Source organism: Ambystoma mexicanum, chromosome 4q (genome assembly GCF_040938575.1).
Source record: "Ambystoma mexicanum isolate Mex_15411 chromosome 4q, UKY_AmexF1_1, whole genome shotgun sequence".
NCBI lineage: Eukaryota > Metazoa > Chordata > Amphibia > Caudata > Ambystomatidae > Ambystoma > Ambystoma mexicanum.
Window position 1 is genome coordinate 595,949,351 of NC_090928.1, and position 25,669 is coordinate 595,975,019.

Below are 25,669 nucleotides of genomic sequence, written 5' to 3' on the forward strand. Positions count from 1 at the left end.
AACTGCAAAAAGTGTACATTGCAACTTTTCCACATGTGATTTCACTGCACTGTGTTCTTAATTTCAAGTTGCTTTTGAACTGTATGCCTTTTGTGATACCTTACCGTATAGTTGCTATTGATATAACATCCCTGATACTGTGATAAAACATATGTACATCATTATTTAACCACTCATATAATTAATTTGTCAAATTCTGAGTGTCATTTTATGCCATTGCAAAGGGTTTCAAAATCCTCTTATTTTGTGAGGGAAGGTCGGAATTTGATGGTTTGCTGCCTCATATCCCTGAATTGGGGTTTGAGGGAACATTGCAGGGGGAAACCTTAACTCGGGTGCTATATACCCAAATAGAAAAAGTGCTTCTATTCATTTGTGCTTTGGATATGTTCTTGTAGGTTACCCAAGTGTATTTCAGTGGTTTTCATTGTAATTATCACCCCATTGGTGATTGCTGCCCAATATAAAAATTGTGTGATTTTCTTTGAAATTAAAATAAATAAATATTGTATTACCAACCACCGGCCTGGTTCGTGGTCCATTGTGACCCGGGGTATTTGTAAAAGGGGGTGTGAGGCGGGTCGGTTACCAGCTCAATTTGAATTCGTAGAAAATAAAGAAAAAGTATTCTCATTGAGCACTACTTCCTAGGCTAAGACCAAGGGTCCTGGTCCGGTGTGTGACGCCCAATTGGAATCCTTCACATTCTGCTTCTGAGTTCTTCTACTCTCCACTAGCAGAGTCTGCTCCTTCTCTATGACCTTTAGCGGAGGGCCTTTTACACCTGTCTCCCTCAGTTGTGGGTCATCTACATCAACTAACTGACCAATCCTGTCAAATTGCGTCACTTCCACCTCCTTCCTCATCCGAGTAGTTGGGTAATTCTGGTACTTGAAGTCCCTAAGGGCAAATGTATGTTTTCTTCTATTGTTTTGAAATCAAAACCCACTTTGCTCCTTGTAACATTCTTTAACATTCTTTAAATGAACTTTGCAAAAATTTGTCATTAATCCTGATTGTACAGAAAAAGGCATTATTTTAGATTGTTGTTATTCCTGGCTTTCTTTTCACTACTTGTGTGCAAGGATGGGTCTTCGCTTTATAGGTTTCCGAACTTTAGACTGATCTTGATTTCTTTCTAGGTCCAGGAATGCATGAGTGAGTTCACTCTTATTTGCATGGATATCTCTTGGGCCAACCAGATGTTTGTTACAACAAATGATTACAGACTTTGGCATTGTGGAGTCATTGTCTATAGAGGAAGATGAATAACATGTCTCATCCCCCGTATTCCTCTCTCCCCTGGGCCCCTTCTCCTTGGAGATGAACCTCCACCCTAAGGTCAGGATCAGCAAGCGTCTGCCTTTCCCTGGCCACCTGGGAGGAAACTTTAGGCAAAGAATTAGTGAGGGATCTGTAGGATTCATCACAAAAGACCCCAAACGTTTGCGCCAGCTTTAAGCGACTGCATGCACGGCGCAGCCTGCACAGGCAGTGCAGAGCTGTAGCCTTGTGCCCAACAGGCACCCAAACTATTAAAGGGCCTGGATTGCCTTCCCGCATGAACCAAATGGCTGCTCTCTTTGCTACCCGGGGCTATCGTCAGTTACTACTTGCTCCGGTTCCTTATCCAGCTGGCAGCCGCCTGAAGGACCCGATACATATATATATATATATATATATATATATATATATATATATATATATATATATATATATATATATTATATTTATAGCTAATTAAGTCAATCCTAGCTCTAAAGATACATATTCAATCAGGGTTTTTTTGGATTATCCAAGGGCTATTTTCAATAGTTTCTCCTGCAGAAGGGTCAACCAACGATCATGCATCACCAACCATTCTGCCCATAAAGACTGCAGTGATCTTTTTTTTAGTTATCTCTTATCGAAGGTTCTAAGGACAATCTCCCTTATTGGCAATCAAAACGTTGGCTACCACTTGTCATTCTAATCTCCTTGGCCCATATGTATTTGCTACTTTATCTATTGCAAGATGTGCGTTTAATTCTATCCTCGGATAGCAGTGGCTATCCACACACTCTAGGAATACTAGACCCAGATACCAGTTTAAACAAGGATTACTTCATTTTAGAATTGAATTTAAAGTCCTGCTTTACTGCAATGTTATTGATGGTATCTGCACTTCTTTAAAGCCCACAGATGTATGAACCAAGAGGGCAATATCCCAGGCCACATAACAAATTCGATGATTTCTCAATGTTGAAGGAAAGTTAATCTTTGCTCAGAAGATGATCGCCTAATATGAAAGATGTATAGAATGAACAGCAGCGCTTCCAGGACGCAACTCTGTTTGTTTTGTTTATTTATTTATAGCGCGCGCCAGACCCGGAGGTATCTGGGCGCGTGTTCAAGAATACTTTAAGGTTACAGTTACACACAGTTACACATTCCAAGTAATTGCAAGATACATTGATAGCAAGAGGATGACAGTATTCATGGTTATATACAGTCACACACAGTTGCACATTCCAGGTTACATGATGCATTGACAGTAAGAGGATGGCAATATGCATGGTTATATGCACAGTTGTTTGTACGGAGAGGTGTATACACAGTATACGTTGAGAGTTGAGAGCTTGTCCGTGTACGTTTAGTTGCAGGTTAACAGGTGGGTCAGGCTTGAGTAGTCCTAGTGTCGGTCAGTTATAGGTCACAAACCCTGGTTTGTGCATATAGTTCGTGTAGACGTCCTTACTGTCAGTTCTTGCTCTAACATGTCCAAATGCAGTAGTATAATTAAACCACCCAGGTGTATAAAAAGGCCAGGATCATTCACCCCATTTGCTACTTTTCATCCATAACTGTTGTCTATTGATGTGGCTAAAGCTGGCTGAGAAGTCGAAAAAAGGCAATGGGAGATTGCTTACTGCCAGCCTAGTTCTCAAAAAAGCATTTGCCTTTTTTCAAAACACCTTGCTTTTTTACACTTCACGGCCACCTTTGACTGCTACTATAGACAGCAGTTATGAATGAAAACTTAGCAATTGGGGCATTGATGCTTGGCTGTTAACTGAATGCAGTTATATAATTCATTTGTTGACATTGTAACCCTAAAACCAGTTCGTTCTGTTTGGAGAATGCTGCCCACCTTTACCTTGTTTAGAAGCAACATGGTAAACATTTTACTTGTTCCCTTTTAAAGGGTATGCGCTGTGTGACGAATCTAGCAACATTGTCACTGATTCTCTTGAGGGAAGCTTCTCTTATGTGACCAGGGAAAGGCAGAACGTACCCAACTCTGACCCTATGGGTGGCTATCTGCGGGACGACCACATAGGGGAGGATAAACTCCAGAGAGTCAGGAAAACAGTAAATCAAAATAAACCTTCAGATGTGATTCTTAATGACACCCATGTTCATTTGCAACATGCTTGAATTGCTTATGACGAAGATAAAGAATTCCCATGTTTTCGTGACCAGGAACCTGATTTACTCCCAACCCCCTCTTTTATTTTTGATCTTTTTAGTCGTGAGACCAAGAAGAGGGATTGAACAATGAGGACAATCAGAAGTGGTAAGCAAACGCAGCGTTCTCATCTTTGGAAAGTGTTAACTAATGCCGAGCAATTTAAAAACACACAACTGAACATAATACGAGTGAGAGGCAGAGACACAGCGTAAGGCAGCTTGTGCTGACGCTGGTTGAAATGCTGGTGGCAAGCACACTGGAAGGCAGCACAGAGGCTGGAAAGAACGGTGTGCAGAGAGCCAAGAGAAGCTCGCCGCTTCATTGCTATGGGAGCTGGAGCTGCCAAAAGCAAAGGAAGATAAAGCTGGAGCCAAGCAGTTAACGGGACGAATGCCCCGACAGAGAACAGAAGGATGTGAGGAATGCCAGAGCTGCCCGGTAAGCCTAGAGAGAGCCGAGTGGGTTACCAGAGCACTTAAGAGCGAGTGGAACTGATACAAAATCAAACAGTTTTAGGAAAGGGTTGGTGACCAGAACATGCAAAGATAGATTGAAACAAATACAGTGTGAGGAAAAAGGGTTGATGGCCCAATGCTTGGAAAAGGACATTGACACAAACATGACCAGTGTTAAAGGGTCAGGGACCCAATATTTGAAAAGAGGAGTTGATACAAATCAGAACTTTGCTGAGAAAGTGTCAGTGACACAATACTGGAAACACATTATTCCTTGGATGAAAGAAAGAATGAGTGGAGAATGGAAAAGCACTGGCTGGATATTGAACCAGGCAAACAGTGAGTCTGGGACTCGCACCCATGAAGGCATATAAAGCCCAGTGCAGGAGAGCAAACCAGGCACTGTGCGAGTCTGGTACCCTCACCCAAGAAACAGAACTGTGATATCCTGGCAGGAGAGTAAACCAGGAGTAAGAAGAGAAGTTATTCTGAAACTGTGAGAATGAATACAAAAAGTGAAGACCCATACCCCTTTTAAGGATCAGTAATAAAGTCGTAATACTACCCTGGCAGGAGAGGACAGGTAAAAAGAGGAAGACTCAAAAGAAAAGGGAAGAACCATACCCCTTTAAGGTTCATTGAGATGTGTAGTCGGATAAACTGAAGATCCAAGAGAACTGTATGTTTAAAAGAGACTCAATGGAAGGCTTATCCCCCCTGGAATAACCCTGTACTATATTAATATATTGGATGGTGAAAAACAGAAGGGACAAAGGGAAAGAGTTATTTTCCTACTAACTGTAGAATCATAATAAGTGGAGAAACTCAAGCTAGAGGTCGCCCCCCTTGAAACTTTTTTGTCCAGCAGTGCCAGACAGACAGTGAAAGACCAGAAGTAACAAAGGGGAAGTGAGGAGGCATTCCTCTCGTGGAACTTTAAGCCCTTTTTGTTTTTCGACAACCTAGAACCTTTTGTTTGGAACTCTGAAAGAAAGCTACAAATGCATAGCTTAACAAAAATCTCCAAGGTACAGAGTACTGTCAGCGTGCCACTGGAATCCCAACCCATCATGGAATTGCTGCGTAAGTTCTGTAAGTGGGAGCAGCACAGATTTTGACAGGTTAATTCTCAGCCCAGAGAGGCCACCAAAGCTTAACACATTCGCCATTACAGGGGACAGGTTAGTCTCTGGGTCTGTCACATACAGCACCATATCGTCGGCGTAAAGTGAAACCACTAGCCTATGGTTAAATAACCATACCCCCTATGTACAGGTCTATCCCTAAGTAATTCTGCAAGTGACTCTATAGCAACAGCAAAGTGGAGGGGCGAAAAGGGGACAGCTCTGTCTCGTCGCCCTACCCATGGACACTGACTCCATGAGTTGACCGTTAACCTGAATCCGTGCCATCAGGGAAGTATACAACCCCGTTACCAACTAATCTCTCCCCCTCTCCCATCCGTCTTAGAACCGTGAACAAAAAGGGCTGCTCTATGAAATGAAATGCTTTCTCGACATCCAACAACACTGCCACGAGGAGTTGGGGGAATCCTGATTTGCCACTGACATTAACCTGAAAAAGCATCACAACAATACGAGGTGGACCTAACTGGTATGAACCCTGACTGATCAGATTTAACACATCTGGACATTAACGGTGCCAAACTAGCAGATTTTGCAGAGAATCTTGCTGTCCAGGTTAATTTGTGAGATAAGTCAGTAAGAGGCACATCTCATCCAGTGTCTTCCCTGGTGTTAAGAGGACAGCGACCACTGCTTCTAGCATGCCATCGTCGACAGCCTGCTGATACATACTTAACAAGTGAGGGACAAGGACAACCGCATATGCTTTGTAAAGCTCAGCTGTAAAGCCATCCGGCCTCAGAGCTCTGCCCGCAGAGAGTACCTTAATCACCCCGTGCACCTCCTCCTTAGTGATGGGACTATCGAACATTTTCCTTTCTTCCGCACCAAACCAAATACAGCGCAACCTGGTCCAAAAGCTGATCAGGTCCTGCTTCTGCGCTCTGCTATATGACGCATATAGATTAACATAAAACTCCCAAAATGCCAGACCTAAATTACCACCCGTATACCTTGTGCCCCCATTCTTATCCTTAACCACCATCATGTGTATCCTGGAGGACTCTGCCTTTGCATCCCTCGTCAACAACCTCCCTGGGCGTTGACCTTTCCCATACTGCCTTGGCGACACCCGCTCTGCAGGAACTTCACCTTCTTGTCCGCTGCCTCCCGAAACCTGTCCACTCTTCCCTCAGAATTGTTCCCAAAGCCACGCCCCCAGCATTGTTCCCAAAGCCACATCCTCACCCTGATCAGTATCCGCTTGTACCTGACAGATTTGATCTTTCTTCTCTGCCAGGTCCCCCCTAATCACTCATAAAATGCTGCCTCTTCCAAGATAAATTACCCCCTCACGATACACTTGGACACCTCCCATAATTCTGCCTTAGATTGAACAGATTGCTCCTTCTCAGTGAAGAAATGTGTGGTCACATCAAGGCTATCCTTGCAAAACACATTATCCAAGAGACCCTCATTCTTGAAAACCCAGGTCAACCTGTTAGCGAGATTCCCCAGAATGTCCACCCCATCACCCTTGGCGCATGATCCGACAATGTCTGGGGTATTATCTCACACTCATCGACCCATCCTGTGGCACCTTCTTCAAACCAGGAAATAGTTCAGCCTAGAGGCTGACTGGTGCACAGTAGCCGAAAGGTGTACTCCAAGTCTCCCCCCTCCCTTTTCCCCCATGCCGCTCCATCCAAATGTCCCTCAGCTCCCATGTCTCACACATCCGCACCAATTCCTGAGTGGTCTGGGTAGGTAATCTCTGCACCCCCTGCATCCTGTCTATCCCCGGGATCATCACTTTTTTAAATTCGACCACCAGAGCTCTTCCCCTCACTGTCTTTTTTTTTTTTTTTATTTTTTTTTATTTCAACAAACTGAAAGTCCACCAAATCAATGAGTATGCACACCCCCAAGAGTAACTGGAATAGAATGAAAAGTACCTTTGGCAACTTCATGTTTTATCTATCTGGGACTCTGCATCAGGGGAGAGATGCGACTCCTGCAGGAAAGTAATGTCTACGTTATTCCTTTTCAAATACAATAACACCCTGCGGGCCTTTGACGGACAGTTCAACTCTCTCACATTCCATGGCAGAAATCACATCCTTTAATCATTTTAGTCTGCATTTAGACAATTATTTCCAACCTATCTAAATAACTGGGGCCTGCACATCAAGCCCATCACTGTGTCCAAGCATGCAAACTGCTGATCAAAACTGACACCCAAAGCCCTTACTGAATCCCCCTCTCGCACACCGGCAACCACCAATCGGCCATTTAACCCCATCCCATCAACATCAACCATTTGTTGCAACCGCACAAGAAACCTTACGGAGCCCAGCAACCCTGGCACCCTAATATAGCCATGCGGTTCCCGCTCCACCCATACCTTCAATATCATGCACCCAAGTAACATCATCTGCAGAACTGTCATTGCCCCACTCCGAAGTTTCCCACGGAACATCATAGCATATTTTAGGCCCCTATCCCGGAGTCTCTTAACATTAATGTAAATCCTCTGCAATGCCTTCACTTTATTTGAGAAATTGGGGACACTTTTTATATGGTCACATGTCAGGGCTCCCCTTTCCCTCACCTTGCGTCTCTATTGTGATAATTCCGTAGCTTTGCAATGTTGTCTCGAGCTGGAGCATCCGTTATCGGCCAAACCCCGCCCCCTACTAGGAATCCGATGCACTCGCTCCACAATTAATATGGAAGAGAACCCCTCAGAGACCAACACCTCCTGTATTATGGAGTTCAGAGGAAGTACCATTGATTTCTGATTGCCAGACTACAGGACACCCACAATCTGTAATTGTTCCTCTGAGATCTTGATTCCAGGTCATCTTGCTTCTCTGCTAATTCCTGAACACCCATTTAATCTGGTTCAAATCCTGTGTCAGTGCCGATGACCCATACTCCAGCGCTGACAATCTGGTTTCTGCCTCGTCCAGTCTTTCCCGATGCTTGTCCAACCGGACCTGCATATGATCCACCTTACAAGTTATGTCAGTTTTCCCATCAAGTGACTAAATCCCCACCTGGACCTGTGTGACCCTAGCACATCTGTCATTCAAAGCATCATTGGAAACATTCGGCCCAGGAGAAGACCTATCACCCTACGGGGGATCCACTGCTTTAGGATTCTTAGTAGGCGACACAGTATTGAACAGGAGCTTCGACTGACTTTTCCCCCCTTCAGATGGTAGTCGGCTGCAGACCGACAGTCACAGCCTATCAGGATTGTGGCAGCACAGTAATTTGGCGATGCAGGTGTTCCCAGATCCCTGTGCCACCATAATCCGGTTCACACCTCAGGGCCTTGAGGTCGCCTAGGCGTAGCCCCAAGTCTCTGGGCCCACCGTACTACTCCCAAAAGATCAGGGTGTCCCCTCACCACCGCAGGCCAATATCCTTGTTTGTGATCCACACATGAGTGCCGTGGCATGTGGATTCCTGTGCTCCCGCCTTACTTCGAACAGCATACAGTCCACCAAAATTATTCACTGTGTGCCAACATTTCCACTCCCTCCACCCTCCGGGTAGTCATCACTGGGGAACCCTCCACCGCATCAATATAAGTAGCCAAATGCCCAGCGAAGCATCACTGGCCACCCACACCAGATCTAACTGGATCAACACGCCGGAAGGGAAAAGTACCATTACCCACAGCGGGAGCCAGTGCCAGATTGCAGGATCCTGCCACCCCGCTGCTGCAGCACACCTGTCAATGCTCCGTGCAGCCCCCCACCAGGCCTCCATCGCAGGTCTCCAGAGCGTAGTATGCACCCGCTAGGACATAGCTGATTGTGTCCGTGGGTTGGATCTCGTCCGCTGGCCCAGTTGGGCTAATCCAGTCACCACCACCTAGACCACAGTGTCCCTACCACTCCAGGGCCGCTCCGCTGCTCCTACTTGTATCCACTGAGTCGGAGGCAGTGGGGGTGAGGGGATGCGTCCCATGACCCGGACCGTTATTCTCCTTGCTGCTGCCCCTGATTCCAGCAACAGAGGGCTGCTTCTCCCCCACCTTCGCTGTGCTAGTCTCTGCGAGTCGCGTCTCCAGTCCCGCCAGCTGCAGGCTGTTGGTCGCACACGCTGATCAGTATTCTGTGCCATGGCCCGCTACTGCAGGCCAGGTCTCTCTCTACGCTACTAACACTGTGTTCCCCTGCGATTAGGCTGCCGAACTATTCAGGATTTGCTCAGCCGATTCCCAGTATGTTCCTACAGCACGTGTGCTTTGTTATAGTGCGGAAAGGTTGCATGCTGTCAGGATATTGATAACATTTCTGACGGGGCTACAGAAAGCTCACAGACCTACGGCCATCTTGGCTGGGCTCACATGCGCCCTCCCTTACAGCTGGTAATTCGCAAGGTTCTCTGCCATCTTTTTGTAAGTTGGAATCAAGAGATTCCTGCTCAGAAGGTGGGTAACGCATTTAATGACCTTACAAAAAAGGCAATACAAAGTCCTGGTGCCTAAACCAGCAGAGGCGTTTAATAAATGTGCTAATCGTCCCGGTCCGGGTGCCCTACAAGATAAGGTTAGCTATAACTCACTTTATATCATCCTCTGAGAAACACATTTTTGCAGCAGGCAAGTACGTTAGAGGTGCACTATATACCGGATCAATATAGACCTTAAGGGCTTGATTCACAGAAGCCTTTTATAATGGTGCAATCCCATACGAAAACGTTCTGTGAATCATGCTCTAAAGTTATGCAACTTTTCTATATCTCACTTGGAATCTGATTTAGCATCAACAAGTTTGTTCTTACTTGATTAATTACCAAGTACTGGTATCCCACTATACTTTACACATTTTTACCTACCTGGCAGTTAATCGCTGCTGCTTATGAAATTCCAACCAATTTTTTCCATATTAAAAACATTTCTTGGTATACATTTCTGATTTAGCATCAACAAGTTTAAGTTCTTACTTCTATTCTATTCATTTTGTAATATTTTATTATAGTGTTCTCCCCATTATATTTCTTTCTTTGGGTTTAAATTGGTCTGGTTTTATATTTATTTTAACTATTCAATACTTGAACTTTAGATGTGTATTTCTTTTTAGTTGTCTGTATACATTTGATATTCTGTTCATTTTAATGTAAAATGTATACAAATGTACTTAATATAATGTGCATTGACAAGTTCTCAGTTGCTTTTGGCAACATGGGAGCTCTTTTGAGGAACTTCTGTATCTATATGCTGTGATGCTCTCAGCAGCATTATGAAGTGTTTTTATTTTTTGGGATAACTAGGGTTTGAATAGGTAGTTAATCTGCAGCAGCCCTCATACATTCTGGACAGCCAGACAGAGTGCATTTGTGTATGAATTTAATATAAATATCTTTATCATTACAGGCACTGTGAAGGTGTGGGACACCAGGCAAAAGGGCATACCTGTTGCCAATATGGAACCTGGAGAAGGAGAAACGAAGAGAGACTGTTGGACAGTTGCATTTGGTAAGTCATTAGTTTTCTAGTTATTGCTTCCTATCAGTATGAACTAAGCAGACCGAACATTTTAGAGTCAGACATTCAATACTGTGTTGTACAACTTGCAGAAATTATCAGCCTTTTGTTTTTTCATTGTGCAGGACTATTTTGCCTAATTTATTCTTCTGATGCAATATGGAATGAAAATAGTGGTATTTACTACTTACTAAACAGATTTTGCGCTAATTTTGACTCTAGTGTATTAGAAAATGGGTCCGTCTTTATCTGAAAAGTGTAGGTCTTGTCCTTTAAAGTAGGGTTCCATGCCAACAAAGTCTTGATTCTACAATATGGATACAAACTAATTAAACAGCGGTCCTTTGGAATGCACACATTTGGGTCTACACAAGATGTATTCCCAAATATAATTAACTTTGAAAAGCAAGCACGTAAGTTTTGAAATGTTAAAATTCAGACCAGAAAGGCCACAATACACCTCAAAGGAAATGGTGATGATAAAATTGTGGGAAAAAAAACACGATGTACAAATTGTGTGGGCAGACAAAAGTAATGTATACTCTTCTTGTTATTTGAACCCCCAACCAAATATTTCTGTACTGCTTGTAGTGAAAGAGTGGCTTTGATACCCTGCTGTGCACCCAGCCACCAAATTGTTGACATTAGTTACCTGTATTAACTGATAATGGTATATCAGTTTCTCCCTTAAACATCAGTTTCTCCCTTAAAGATAGTGGAATAAGAGCAGACTTAAACTTCCAGTTCAGCTTCCACAGTTCCAAAAATCGTTTGTTCTTCTCAGTGGCAGCGGAAAAGTAAGCCATAGAGCAGAACACGACCCCATGGCTGTATGTGACATTGATGTGGGTATAAATAGCACGCTTGGTTCTGGTGACCTCAGTTCCTTGTTTCCGCATACGCAGCACGCTACTCGAACTTACCCTCAAATCTTATGTCACATTTGATTTTTCTTCAAAATTCTTAGAAATTTCATGTATACTGACATCCTATCTAATCCGAAACCCTGTGATTGTGGCATAAACATTTCGCTTACCGATCCTCACAGCATCTGTCTGTGGTGCCTCGGTAGAGACCATGTCGTGGCAGATTGCGGCTCATGTCAAGTTATGACACCCAAGGCTTAAAAGGACAGAGCCTCCAAATAGGCCCTAGGTCGATCATCTTCGAAGTACGACTCCATCAAAGATTCGACCCCATGAAAAGAGCTCTGCGCCCGAGAAGTAGAGAAAACGGTTGTAAAAAAACACGGTAAGAAGTTCCACTCAAGGAATGACTCCTGCCATTCCCCTTCCTCGTCCAAGAAGAGAAGGCATTCATCGACTGACTCCTCCCCAGAAAGACAGGTATGGTTCCTATCTAAATCGTTTTCAGCAGCGAAGTGGCAAGAGATCTGCAGCAAGATGATGCAGGTCTTTGAGAAAGCGGCTCTACTCGTTCTCTTCCTCTGGGAAACAGACCTCTGAGTCCACTGCACCTTAAAAGACCGGCACAGACTTGACTCACCAACCACCTTGTGCACCTAAGACCCAGAGACCAGTGAAGCCCTCGACCCGACCATCTGCGCCATCAGCGATCCATGCATTTTTCAATGTGCCGCACGCTCCATCAATGTAATAGCCTAAGCTTTCGAAGACAGTCGAGTATTCCTCGAGTAGGTTTGTTCAAAAATCTGCTAGAGATCTAGATTTTAAGTCCCCTTTTCAGGAAACCTTTGAGCAGGATGACGACCCAGTATCCTTTGGGCTCGATCCCATGGGTCTTCCTCGACGCCCTGGAGAGTTTCAGGATAAGGAAAGGAGGTTGTCCAAATTAGCTTCAGCCCTTTAAGATGCAAGTGACTTGGACAACTCGCCTGAGGTGGAATTCCCACAGGGAGATCCTAGAGCCCATATAAACATGGCTTACAGGAAAAAGATGGCAGAAGTAATGGATGCATTAGTTTGCGGTCCCCCACCTGGCGAAATAAGAGTGTGTCTTGACCGATAATCTTCACAAGGGCACATCAGTTGAGGCTGTTCTTCAGTTACACAGTGCCATAAAAAATCCTGCCATGGAGCTATGAAAGACTTGCTTGGGTCCAGCAGTCCATAAGGATTTTGCCAAAAAGTACAAACCAGCTTTGTGACCCAGAGTTCCTAACAAGACATCCGGCTAGTGACAGTCTGATGGTACAGGCTGTGACTGTGAGCAGTAAGGGGAGTGCATAGCCATCCTTACCACCTGACAGGGATGACAAGTGTTTAGACGGTATCCAGTGATTTTAATGAATAAAAATCAGCTAATTACTTTAATAACGAACCAATAACTGACAATATCGAATTAAAAACATATATATGTGGGAGGTGTGGGGCAAGGGATTAAAACGGGTGTGGAGGTTTGGGGGGGTTAAAAGCATATGGAAATGGGGGGCTTATCAAATAAAAATGTTTTTTTCGTTATGAAAGTTTAATTGTAAAATCATCCTCTGTAATTTAATTTGGTAAAATCTACATCCTGTTATGACCCTTTTGTTCAAAAAAGGGTCTTTGCCTTGGGCAGTATGGCACTTAAAGCTGTTAATGCCTCATGTACCCTGTCAAAATACACGCACACGCTTTGGTCTGCGATTGCTGAGGCAACCAAGCTCATCTCAGAAGGTGAAATGAGGAAGGGTTTCCTCAACATAGTGGAGGATGAGAAAGAAGCAATGCACCAGTCCTTACAGCTGGGACTCGACACGGACAAGTATGCAGGGAGATGTATGGCAACAAGTTTCATCATGCATAGATTCGCCTGGCTAAGAAAATCAGAATATGCAGAGAATGTCCAAGCAAAGTTGATTGACATACCTTTTGACGACTTGAATATTTCTGTCCAGCCTAGAGAAATTACAGACATCCAAGGCTGCGGCAAAGTCTTTAGGGGCGGCAATTGAGCAACCTGCTCAACCTTACCCTTAAAGGAAGGGTAAGCCTGTGTTTCTATAATTACTGACAAAAAGGCAAACAGCCAGCCGCCCTTCGAGGACAAGGTAAGAGACGTTTCTCTCGTCCTTCCAGGGGCAGTGGAGGCAAGACATAATGCTGTGCGTCTGTCCCCTCCAGCTGCATAATCTCGTTAAAATTTCTGCCACACGACACTTGTAGGGGGACGCCTGTCGCAACATTTGCAAGAATCCTGGCCCTAGAAAGTCCGGATTGGTTGGTATCACACGACCTGCATGACGCTTATGCCCATGCGCTGAATCGAAAGCACAGGAAGTACCTGAGGTTCATCATAGGCAAGACTCGCTAACTTTCGGTCTTACCTCTGCCCGATAGTCTTCACCAAGCCTTTGGCGGTAGTGGCAGCCAGTCTCAGCAAAGGGGAAACCACATCTTTCCCTACCTAGACGATGGTTGATGTGTGGGATATATTGACCCACTCAACAGCATTGCCTCGCATCACTAAGCTGCATTTGCGCAAGAAACAGCAACCTGCCTGCGCTGGCTCCTGTGCGCATCAGGACCTCCAAAACTGACTTTTGGCAGCAACTAAACAAAATGGCTGCACCAGCCTGCCTAGAACCTTTTAGGCAAAATGGAACAAGGGGACACACTGAAAAAGTATGCCAGTGTATTCTGAAACATATAAATGGAATTGAGAGAAAAAGCAGTGTTGCTTTGCTGCAACAGCCAAAATCCCCTTCAAAATGAAACATTCGAGGGGATTGGGTCCTCTGACGTATTCCATATCTATGACAGGTAATGTCCACAGCTGTGCTGCTTCGGAAAATCTTTGGCGTCTGCGTCCTGCGTCGATGCGCCGTCCCCGAGGACCTCCTCCGACGGCCGACGTCACCCGATGTGATAAGTAGGACGCACGACGCCCATAGCCTCAGTTACGTTTTTTCCGCAAACGTGTTCGCTTCGTGAATCTCGGTACGCCTCGACTCGTTGGAGTTTGCAGTTTTCAATTCTCGGTTTGTTGAACCTGTTCAGTTTGTTGTGAAGACCTGTTCGTGGCGATGTCTTCTTCGTCTTCAACCCTGCGTCCGGGCTTCAAGAAATGCGGGGACTGTGGGTCTAAGATGTCGGTCACGGACTCGCACGGCGCCTGCCTCTGGTGCCTCGGGGAGGCCCACGATACAGACGACTGTGTCGAATGCCAGTCGCTCACGGCAAAGGCCTTGCGGGAACGCAAGAAGAAGCTGTTGGTAGGCCGGGTGTCTAAGCCCCGGAAGTCGAGGTCTGCGGGGCTTTCGACGGATGACTCAAGGGGCGACTCTCCGCGTCATCGTCGGAAGTCCAGTGGGTCTCCTTCCAGGAGTCGGTCTCGCCACTCCTCTGCCTCTTCGAGGCATTCCCGGAAGCGCCAGCATAGGTCGCCTTCCCCGTCCTCTTCCGAGGACTCCGTCTGTCGGCGGGTCGCTTATCCCTCCATGCAAGCGATACCGGAGGAATGGGCTTCCTTCGGGAAGCAGATGCTAGCGATTCTTGAATCGCAGGGCACCGGTCCGTCCACGCCTCCGAGTGGGGTCGGTCGGCACCGGTCGAGAGACACCTCTCGTATGGCTTCGGGCTCGGGTGGTCGGCACAGCTCGCGGGGGTGGTCCCGCTCAGACAAGGGTAGCCGTTCTCACCATGCCCGTTCCAGGTCCCGGTCCTCGACGCGCTCGAGACCGTATGATCCTGTGCCGTCTTCGAAGAAGACGTCGACGCCGTCGGCGCCGAGGTCGTCGATGATTTCTCTCGAGGCTCTGCCTTGAGGGGGTCGTCAACGCCATCGGCGCCTAGGTCGTCGAGAGACACGCTCGGAGCTCCGGCTTCGAGGCCTGTGTCGACACCGCCAATGCTGGCGGTGCTGCAGCTGACGTCGACGCCTTTTCTGACGACGCCGGCGCCGACTCGTTCGGCGCCCTCAACGCCTTTCGAGGTGGTGGTGTCGGAGGGGCCTCGTGGCACGTGGTTTGCCCCTAGAAAGGCTCTGGCTAAGGTCAGGCCCTGCTTTGGTCCAGAGAGGTCTTCCTCTCCCCGCCTGGAGTACATTTCTGAGGGTGATGAAGGTTCCGATGGCGGCTTAGTTCTGGTTACGGTTCCCGATGAACTTATCTCGGGCCATAGCCAGTTTGATGACTTGCGGCAGTCGCTGCATGATGCCAGTGGACTGGACACCTCTCCGGAGGTGGAGTTTTGTAGGCCGGAGCCTGGCACTCATGCCGATTCTTCATATTGGCGCCTTATGTCTCGGGTTACCGAGTACTTGGGTTGGTCAGCTCCCCCAGGGGAGTTCGTTCAGGATGATCTCACGGACATCCTTGATCTCGGTCCACCCCCTGACCCGGTTTTGCCTTTTCATATGGCTCTGCAGAGAAGGGTGGCGGCGGCTTGGACTGCTCCGGAGAGTCTCCCGGTAGTGGGCAAGTCTTTGTCGCGAAAATACCGTCCAGCCAGTAGCGACCCCTGCTACTTGTCTAGGCACCCCACTCCGGAGAGTTTGGTGGTGCAGGCGGCTACGGCCCCGGCAAAGCAGGCGTCGTATCCTACCATCCCTCCGGATAGGGAGGACAAACGTTTTGACGTGTGCCTTGTCTCGTTTCACACACACTCTGTGGAACTGTGTTGCATTAGCGGCTGAACATATTCCCGAAGGGGACGAACGGGATGGTTTCCTTGCTATGGTTCAGGATGGCAAGGATGCCATGTGTGAGGCCGTTCAGTCAGGTTTGGATTTGGCGGATTGTGTCAGCCGGTCCATGGCGGCGAGCACCGTAATGCGCAGGTTTGCGTGGTTGCGGAAGTCTGGGTTCGCTCCTGATGTGCAGTCCCAGCTCCTCAACATGCCCTTTGACGGTGAACACCTTTTTGGCAGCAAGGCTGACGAGAGCCTTGAGAGGTTCCAGACCTCCAAAGCTGCAGCGAAGTCGTTGGGCGCTGCAGTTCGCCAACCTCTGCCTTTTTGTCCTAGGGGACAGCAATGGAGGGGAGGTTCCTTTCGCTATTACTCGTCCTTCAGTAAAGCGAGGGGAGCTAGCAGTCAAAGAGGCCATCGTAAGAGTGCCAGAGGTGGGAATAAAGGTACTCGAGGTGCCAAGGCCGCTCGGGCAGTTGCCTCCTTGCCCTCGGGCAACGCCGCAGCCGCTACCACTCAGTCATGAGGCCAGGTCCCATGGTTCGTCGGTTGGGGGAAGGCTGGCGCAGCATCTTGTAGAGTGGCAAGAGAGAGGCCTCACGACAATGCACCTGGGAGCCTCTCTTTGAAGAGTCCGGATCCGCTCCTTTTGCAGGAAATTCAAGCCCTGCTGGAGAAAGGCGCCATAGAACTGGTGCCTGTAGCGGAGAAGAACAAGGGATGGTATTCACCTTATTTTTTGATATCGAAGAAAAACGGGGGATTGAGACCCATCATGGACTTGCGCGGTTTGAACAAACTCCCCAGGAAGGACAAGTTCAAGATGGTGACTCTTTCTCAAGTCCTCCAGGCCCTTCAACTTCAGGACTGGTTGGTGTCTCTCGACCTCAAGGATGCTTACTTCCATGTGCCGATCCATCCCAAGCACAAGAAGTAACTGAGGTTCGCGGTTGGCGACTCACACTTTGTTTCAGGTCCTGCCGTTCGGATTGACCTCCGCCCCGAGGGTTTTCACCAAGCTCATGGTGGTGGTGGCAGCGCATCTCAGGAAAGGGGGGATTCATGTCTACCCGTACTTGGACGATTGGTTGATCAGGGGGAGCTCTCCCGAGCAAGTCCTGGATCATCTGTCCGTCACCTGCCACTCCCTTCACTGGCTGGGCTTCGACATGTCCCTGGGGCAGTGTTTTCCTCCTCAGGTGAGGACTCTTCACATTCAGCAGATGGTACACAAGTTTCATTTTGCCCAGGATCTCCCAGCGTCCGAGTTCTTGAGACTGCTCGGCGTCATGGCATCCTGCATTCTTCTGGTGCCACAGGCTGATGAGATCTTTGCAGTGGGCACTCAAGCTCCAGTGGTCTCAGTCCTCTGGCAGGACCCTGTTCAGGTGCCGCCCTCGGTGGCCCGGGACCTTCTGTGGTGGGCCGTCGAGGGCAATCTGATGAAGGGGGCCCCATTTTGGTTGCCCTGGCCCGAGGTGACGATCGTGACAGGCGCATCCCTCACGGGATGGGGAGCTCATGGCAACGAGTTGACTTTGTCAGTCAGCGGTCGTTGGTCTCCGTCGGAGTCCAGACTCCATATCAATCTGTTGGAGCTGAGGGCCGTCAGGCTAGCCCTGAAGGCTTTTTTGCTGACCATGCGCGGAAAGAGTGTCCTGATTCTAACGGACAACATGGTGGCCATGCACTACCTCAACAAAAAGGGGGGGGGCAGGGTCACTTCCGTTGTGCAGGGAGGCAATGCAGCTCGAATTCTGGGCCATCCAGCAGGAAGTTTCGATCTCGGCTGTTCATCTGGCCGGAGATGACAACGAGACGGCGGACGCGCTGAGCAGGCAGAGCTCGATCTCTCACTAGTGGGAGCTGGCTCAGGAGATTCTCCTGGAGATCTTCGCCCTTTGGGGGACCCCTAAAGTGGATCTCTTCGCCTGCAGTGTCAACCGGAAGTGCAAAAGGTTTTGCTCGTGGGAATTTCCTCCAAAAGGAGCCTTAGGAGACGCGTTCGTGGTGGACTAGTCGTTCCCACTGCTGTACGCGTTTCCTCCAGTCCTCGTCATCCCGCAAGTGCTGCAGAGGTTACAGAGGTTCGGTTCCCGGATGATCCTCATTGCTCCGGCGTGGGCCCGGAGGACGTGGTACCCGGACCTTCTCGATTTGTCCATCTGCGCTCCACGTCGTCTTCCCTACCGAGACGATCTGCTCTCACGGGAGGGGGGTCAGGTTCTCCATCCAGAGGTCAGACCCCTCAATCTTCACGCTTGGCTTCTGAAAGGTTGAGGTATAAGGATTGGGACCTCCCTGAAGACGTGATGGAGGTGTTGCTCTCGGCCAGGCGGCCGGCAACTAAGTCTCTGTACCGTTGCCGTTGGAGAAAGTTCTGCGACTGGTGCAGAGTTCAGAATGTGGATCCGTTTGAATGTGACATTCCCATGGTTCTGTTTTTTTTGCTTTCTTTGGCCCACAGGGGCTTGCAAGTGGGGACCGTTAAAGGTTACCTGGCGGCGCTGTCCATATTTAAGCATTCGTCTGAAGAGTGTTCCTATTTTAAAATTCCTTTAATTTTGCAGTTTTTGAAAGGGCTCACTAATGTGTTCCCTCCGTCACCTTTTCTGGTGCCAGGGGATTTGAACCTTGTTCTTAAGTTTCTTATGCGTGCTCCGTTTGAGCCTTTACATTCTTGCCCTTTGAGGCTGTTAACTCTGAAAACTGTGTTTTTGGTTGCGGTTACTTCCGCTCGCAGAGTGAGTGAGTTACAGCACTTTCAGTTAAGCCACCCTTCACTGTGTTTCATAAGGACAAGGTTGTCCTTAGAGTTCGTCCTTTTCTTCCGAAGGTGGTTTCGGAATTTCATTTGAGCCAGAAGGTTGTTCTTCCGGCGTTCTATCCTCCTCCACATCCTGGTAAGGAAGAGGAGAAGCTCCATAGGCTTGATCCTAGGAGAGCTTTGAGCTTTTATATTTCGCGCATGTCCCTGGTCAGAGTAGACGATCAACTTTTCATTGATTACGCTGGAAAGCGTTTGGGACAAGCTGTGACGAAACAGACTTTGTCTCGTTGGATTATTTTAGCTATCTCCGAGTGTTACCGCTTGGCGGGTAAGGATCCTCCGGCTGGCTTGCGGGCCCATTCTACCAGTGGAGTGGTTGCATCTACTGCTCTGCAGAGGGGAGTTCCTATTCGTCACATCTGTGATGCAGCCACCTGGGCTTCATTACATACTTTTGTACGTCACTACTCCCTCGATTCCATCAGAGGGCAAGATCTGGCCTTTGGCAAGGCAGTTCACTATTCCGCAATTTGATTGGGTATGCTAAATTTATATTCTAAATTCTTTCCCACCTCCTTGCTTGGTGCTGCTTTGGGAGTCTGTCATAGATATGGAATACGTCGGAGGACCCAATCCCCTCGAAGAACAAGTTACTTTCTTACCTGGTAACGTTCTTTCGATGGGATGGTCCGAAGACTTATTCCATATCGCTCCCTCCCTGCCTTCCCCGCTGCAGAATTTCTTTTGCGATTGCAGCTTGCGTTCCGTAAGGCCTTGTATGTCTGACTGGCAGTAAACTGGTGGCACACGTTCTGGGAAAAAACTATAACTGAGGCTATGGGCGTTGTGCGTCCTACTTATCACATCGGGTGACGTCCGCCGTCAGAGGAGGTCCTCGGGGACGGCGCATCGACGTCATCGACGCAAGACGCAGACGCCAAAGATTTTCCGAAGCAGCACAGCTGTGGACATTACCTGTCATAGATATGGAATACGTCGTCGGACCATCCCATCGAAAGAACGTTACCAGGTAAGAAAGTAACTTATTATTTTCACCCTTTAAAAATGCTGCTTTGATGCGAATTCCATCTGTTCATTTTGAAACCACTGTGAATCAAAAGACCCTGTCATGCCCAGGATATTTCACTGTGCTTCACCAAAACCAGACATAATTCCTGAGTGACAGGCCCATTCAAACCAGCTCTGAAAAGAGATAAATAAGCAACTGTATTTTCACTTGCACAGGAATACGTGTTTATTTCTTTCCAAATGTATCCAGGTTCAGCAGTTTAAAGAGACTTTAACTCTCTGAGCCAGGTCAATTGTAAATGTATCTATGCTTTAGAAACAACTCCTGAATTCAAGGAAATGACTGCAGCTGCAAAGACAGTGTGGGCAGCTGAGGGAGCTGCAAAACTGAATTTAAAGAAAGAAATGCTAGCAGTTTTAACACGTGGAAAAATGGGCTTTGCTGACTGAAGAACAAAATTGGCTTGTTTAAAAATAAATTGTTAATGCAAGCCTGCTTACTTAGCAATGTAAAGGGTTTATGTCAGTGGTGATAATACACACATAGGCTATCTTCTTTCACAGGTTTGATTTAATTCAGGACCCAAAACAAGAAATTAAAGAGTTTAAAACACATGGGCTGGAGTTGCAAGCTCTCAGAAAAACTAGTCATTCCAGTTGCCAGCCATAAAACTGCCCCAAGGAAGGGAGACGCACCATAAATCCAGGACACGTACGTGAAAATTGCCAGCTTGGAAAACTTTGAATGGGCTAGGACAAAGAAAGTTCACACGCTCGTCAGACATTCGTCTGTGCTCCAGGATGGGTCAATAGAAGTCCTGGGGCACTAACCTGTCAAGTGTAAAGGGCAATAAAACCTTCAATTAAGATGGAAAACGCCCCTGGTCTTGAAAGGAAATGAAAGTTGGTTGCAGTTGGAGGGAAAAAGGGGGATCTAGTAACAATGGACTGCCTTTTGGTGCCAAAGACAATTTTATAAAGAAACTTTAAAGGCTTTTTTTTTATCTCTGCAGCAAGAATTCGTAAAAATGTAAAAAAAAGTTTGCAGTTTCAAATATAATTTTATGGGCTTTCTTTTAAAACTTGGTAGACCTCATTGCCGCATGGGGAACAGAAGTTACAAAATATGACAGTTTGCAAAGAAAGTATTAATGTTGCAAACATAACATTTTGTACATACATTCCTGGGGATAATTCGCATCTGTGTATAAAATTGTGGAATTTTAGGCCCAATCTTTCATGTTTAAAATTACCAAAATATATTCGAAGGGCGAAACAAGGTCGCACAGACTTGGGGATTGGACTGATCTGTGCTGCACATATGTAACCTGTGGGTATAATTTGCCAAGAAATTGCAAATGTATAAATGTATGTTTTTGGAAAAATCAGATTTTAAGTAATGTAAATGGGGGAGTTTCTGGACACTGTAAAACTCGCCCCATAAACCGGACATCATTCCCTTGGAAATCCGACCAGTTGAGAGCAAGGCAGAGACTAGCATCCCTGCCCAATCCAAGTAGTTTAGGGGTGTGCGTAGTTAACCTTGCCCAGCCTCTACCTTGATGATGTCATTTTGCACTATAAATAAGGGTCCCTGACAAGACACACACACACACTCTTCCTGATTTTCCTGCCCCGGCATCCTGTTCCCGTTTCATCTTCCAGACTCCAGATCCCAACTACAAGGCCAAGTATTGCTGATCCTGCTCTAGCAAGACCTCCAATATATTTTAAAAAAACACTAATCTCACATTAACCAGGAGAAATCTGTGGTACTTTTGGCATCCTGGTCCAGCTTGGCTTGCCACCACTCACTGCATGCTGCTGCCCTGGTGACCTATATTATCCAGTGACCAGAATTGCCAGTACAGAAGTTGATACCCGGTAACCAGTCCCTGCCCAGCTGATCCTGTCCCACTGATTTTGTCCTGCTGTCCTTTGTTAGACCAGATCCGTGTGGTGACCAGAACGCAAACTGTCCAAAATCCAAAAACTAAAAAGTGGACTGAGTGCATCAATAGGAACCATAGAAAACCATAGTATACCTTGACTCTCCTTGTCCCTAGTTCCACTCTCTAAGTCATCCTATTCTTATCCTGATAACTTGTAATATTGTCATAATTATTCTTGAAACCCTACCTTTGATTTCTTGTGCTAACGCCAGCTCTCTACTAATTCTGCCTTGTGTTAATCCTAAAATATTAATCCTATTTCGAGTGATCGGACTGGTTCTGCCAGGGCGGGCGCTGGGGAACTAGGGTTGAATTCGCGAATCAACCCTTGAGCTTACTGTGTCCCTCTTTGGTATCCTAGCCTGAAAGCTCTAGTGTAGAGTAAAACTGTTCTTGTCAAAACTGATTTCCTTTCCTTTTTCACCGCTCCATTTTACTCAAAACGCTCCTCACTCTATCTTCCATAACTCACTCAATTCACCATCTAGAGACCTAATTTCACTTCCATATTGTACCTATGATCTATAGCTACACCCCAATCTTTCACCCGTTTTCATTAAAAACCGTTTTGGTAAATTCAGGCGGGAATTGCAAAGTTTGCTAATTTTCCAACGTGTAATTTGCTGCAAACATAAAACCTGCCACTCATTTTCAAACTGTATGCTCTTGGTTATACGTTGCTTGTATTTCTACATGGTTGCTGTAGTGAGGAATAATATATGTTTCAAGGTTTTTACACACCTTCATTATTTCATTCATCCATATCCGAGTGTCATTTTTAGCATTGCCAGGGTTTAAAATCAGTTTTTCTCTATTGTTTCGAGAGGGAAGGTACGATTTTAAATTCTGTTTTCCATTCATCATTCCTGATTACCTGCTGTTTCCTCATATCCATTTAGAATGTATTATTTGTTGTTTGAGGGAACATTGCAGGGGGAAATTCTAACTCAAGTGCTATCTTACCTAAAATCAAAAAGTGCTCCTATTCCCTGGTGTTTTGTGGATGTGTGAGTAGAAGGTTAATTAAGTGCATTGCCTACGTTCCTATTGTTATTATCACCCCATTGGTGATTGCTGCCCCATATTAAAAATTGTATGATTTCTTTTAATTTTCAAATAAATAAATATTGTATTTTACCAACCAGCCTATTTCATGGTCCATTGTGACCCGGGTATTTGAAAAGGGGGTGTGATAGGAGTAGTGCACCATCTCAATATTGAATCTAACATAAACAAAAGCATTTCAGTTGCGCGCTGCATACCAGGCCGAGACTAAGGTGGGTGTTGCCAGATTGAAATCCTTAACAAAGTGCACTGTGAATTATCAGAAATGAGAGGTGGAAATAAAGTTGTAATGTTCTCAACATTAGCCATGCTTATTAACAGAAAGGGGTGTGATTAAAGGCATATCTTTCCCTATACTAAAGAGAATGCCCCCTCCTATGTAACTAAAGCAGGCTGACCTTCTGCCCAAACTATCTCTGACCCTCACACTAACCTACACAAACAAAAATGTGCAAAAACCTAAACATAAAACTTCAACAAAACAATCCTTCTGTCCAGGCGTTGGTTCACTTCCCCTGAATTGTTTAAGGAAAAATTGTTCAAAAGGTACTGCTTTAACAGTAGTTTATTACAGGCGCTGAAAAGGTCTTTCACTTAATACTTTCCTCAGGATGGCAAAACAAATGTCTTTCCCACACTGGTGGTTGGAATATAGCAAAGGAAAGTCTTTCCTAATTTTCAGGATAGTTTAAAGAAATGTCTTCTATCCAATATTGGTTGACATCTTACATTAGGAGAATTGTACAACTTTTGCCTTTGTTTCTTTTGTAATGTCTTTTGGCCTATGGCAATGCTGGTTCCAGGTTTCCCCTAATTGACATCTGATATCAGGATAATTGTACCATATTTTCCATATTTGTCCTTGCTTTTCAATTCTATTTGGTTGGTATTCAAAAATGCTTCCTAAATGTTCATTAATGTATTGGCACGTCCCAGGATCACCTACCTTTTTAGGTTGACTCACCGGTGTAACGTGCAGCTGCGTTGTGCAGATTTCATTGGGCAAGCTTCCCCTTCTTGGCAGTCTCATTCGGCTCCCACTTCGTTTTTCTATTCTTTCGCAGATGGAACCATTGCCACTCCTCTGTACCTGCTGCGCACAGCTGACCTTCAGTGGTCTCTCCAGGGCACCCCCTATGACTTCACCAGAGTTCCTCTTCTCCAGTCCTGAACTCCTGCAGTTCGTCACAGGCAAATGTTTCCTGCTCTCTCTGCAGCTCGTCTCTGTGAGTCTGCATCTGGGCTCGCTTCCCGTGCACTATGCAGCCTTTCTCCTCTGTCCTTCTCCAAACTGATCCTTGCAGGTGATTTCTAAGTTTAAATGTCTCACACAGCTGACTTTAATCTTTGCAACTAGATTGCCTATTGTATTTGGTGACGCATTCCCGCCATGCTACTCTTCCTCGTCTCAGTACTTGAGGCTTTCTGGGACTTTGATTCCAAGGAAATTTCAGATAGTTTTAAGTTACGTTGTTGGACAGCTTTATTTAATTAACAATCATCGCTACCTGATGTTAGATGTGTTCTAGACTTATCATGCACACATGACAAATGGAGTTTTGTTTGAAAAATAAGTAGGTTTCAGGTTTTTAGAGTTAAATAGTTCTGAATAGTGACAACATGCCATCCAAAACTCTGGAATTAAGGTTTCTTCTTCACAGAAAAGGGAAGATTACTGTGTCCCTCCTGCCGCCAGTCTCCCTTTACATCCATCTCGTCCCATGTGATCCAACCTCAGAATACCACCCCCAGGGTCAGGAACAGGTAGCGGCTGCCTTCCCCATGCCACATGGGAGGAGACTTTAGGCTGGGGATCAGTGATCACTGCGCAGATTCATCACAGCGTGTTCTCAGATCAAGTCCTGTATCATCTCACTCGCAACTGCCACCTCCTCCACATGCTGGGCCTCTCCCTCAATTAAGTCCCAGCTGACACATTCTCAAACGCTCCAATTCATTGAATCTGTCCTGGATTCTCCCTCGAGCAAGGCTTTCCCGAGGAGAGGGCTTTAAACATCCCTCAGATGGTCACCAAATTCCAGAATGCCCAATACCTGCCAGCCCTAGACTTCCTTCCTACAATTGCTCGGCTTCATGGCATCCTGAATCTTCCTGATGCCAGAGGCTGAGAATGAGAAAAACCATGAGTAAGACCAACTCTCAGTGCGCTCTAGTCCTATTAGGTAGTTGGGCATGCAGCGCAACTAGAACCTTGAGGTTCTACTCCCAACCTCAGAAATGTAACTGGATACTAGCAGAGTGGTGCTAGCCTTGATGATAATTATGATTTCATTAATCGTGTAGTTTATCAACACAAAATTCATACTTGTCCTTGTTGAGTGTGAGATGTGCAGATTCCAGGACCATGCATACATACTCTGGCTAGAGTGTTGTCATTGTCCCTGTCCTTGCCGAACACCAGTTGTTAACTGTAGTTGAAGCAAATTGGGATGTGCTTTACTACGTTGTGCATTTCTGCTTGAAAAATTTCTGCAGTTGAATACGCCCCAAAACTGAGTCTTTTATATCTATAGAGGTCCAGTGCATCACAAAGGTTGTAATGTATTTGATTCTTCACTTGGTTCCAGCTGGTGATGACCTTTGTTTAGGTCCAACTTTGAAAATACCTCCGTCCCGTTCAGGAGGTGGATCGTGTCCGTGATGCGGGGGGCCTGTTGTCGCTCTCTTAGTATGGCCTCATTAGATATCTGTATGTCAACGCATAGCCTGATGGTGGTGGAGCCCTTTTTTCTGGGCAGGTATTATG

At 46.3% G+C, this 25,669-nt stretch overlaps 1 protein-coding gene across 2 annotated transcripts in view; it reads left to right on the forward strand.

Moving 5' to 3' along the window:
• Positions 1-25,669, forward strand: part of DNAAF10 (dynein axonemal assembly factor 10) — a 437,693-nt gene that overhangs the window by 183,997 nt on the left and 228,027 nt on the right. For both annotated transcript variants that reach the window (XM_069608145.1, XM_069608146.1), the window contains exon 4: positions 10,384-10,485. In XM_069608145.1, coding sequence (XP_069464246.1) covers positions 10,384-10,485 — 102 coding nt within the window. The remainder of the gene's footprint in view (positions 1-10,383; positions 10,486-25,669) is intronic.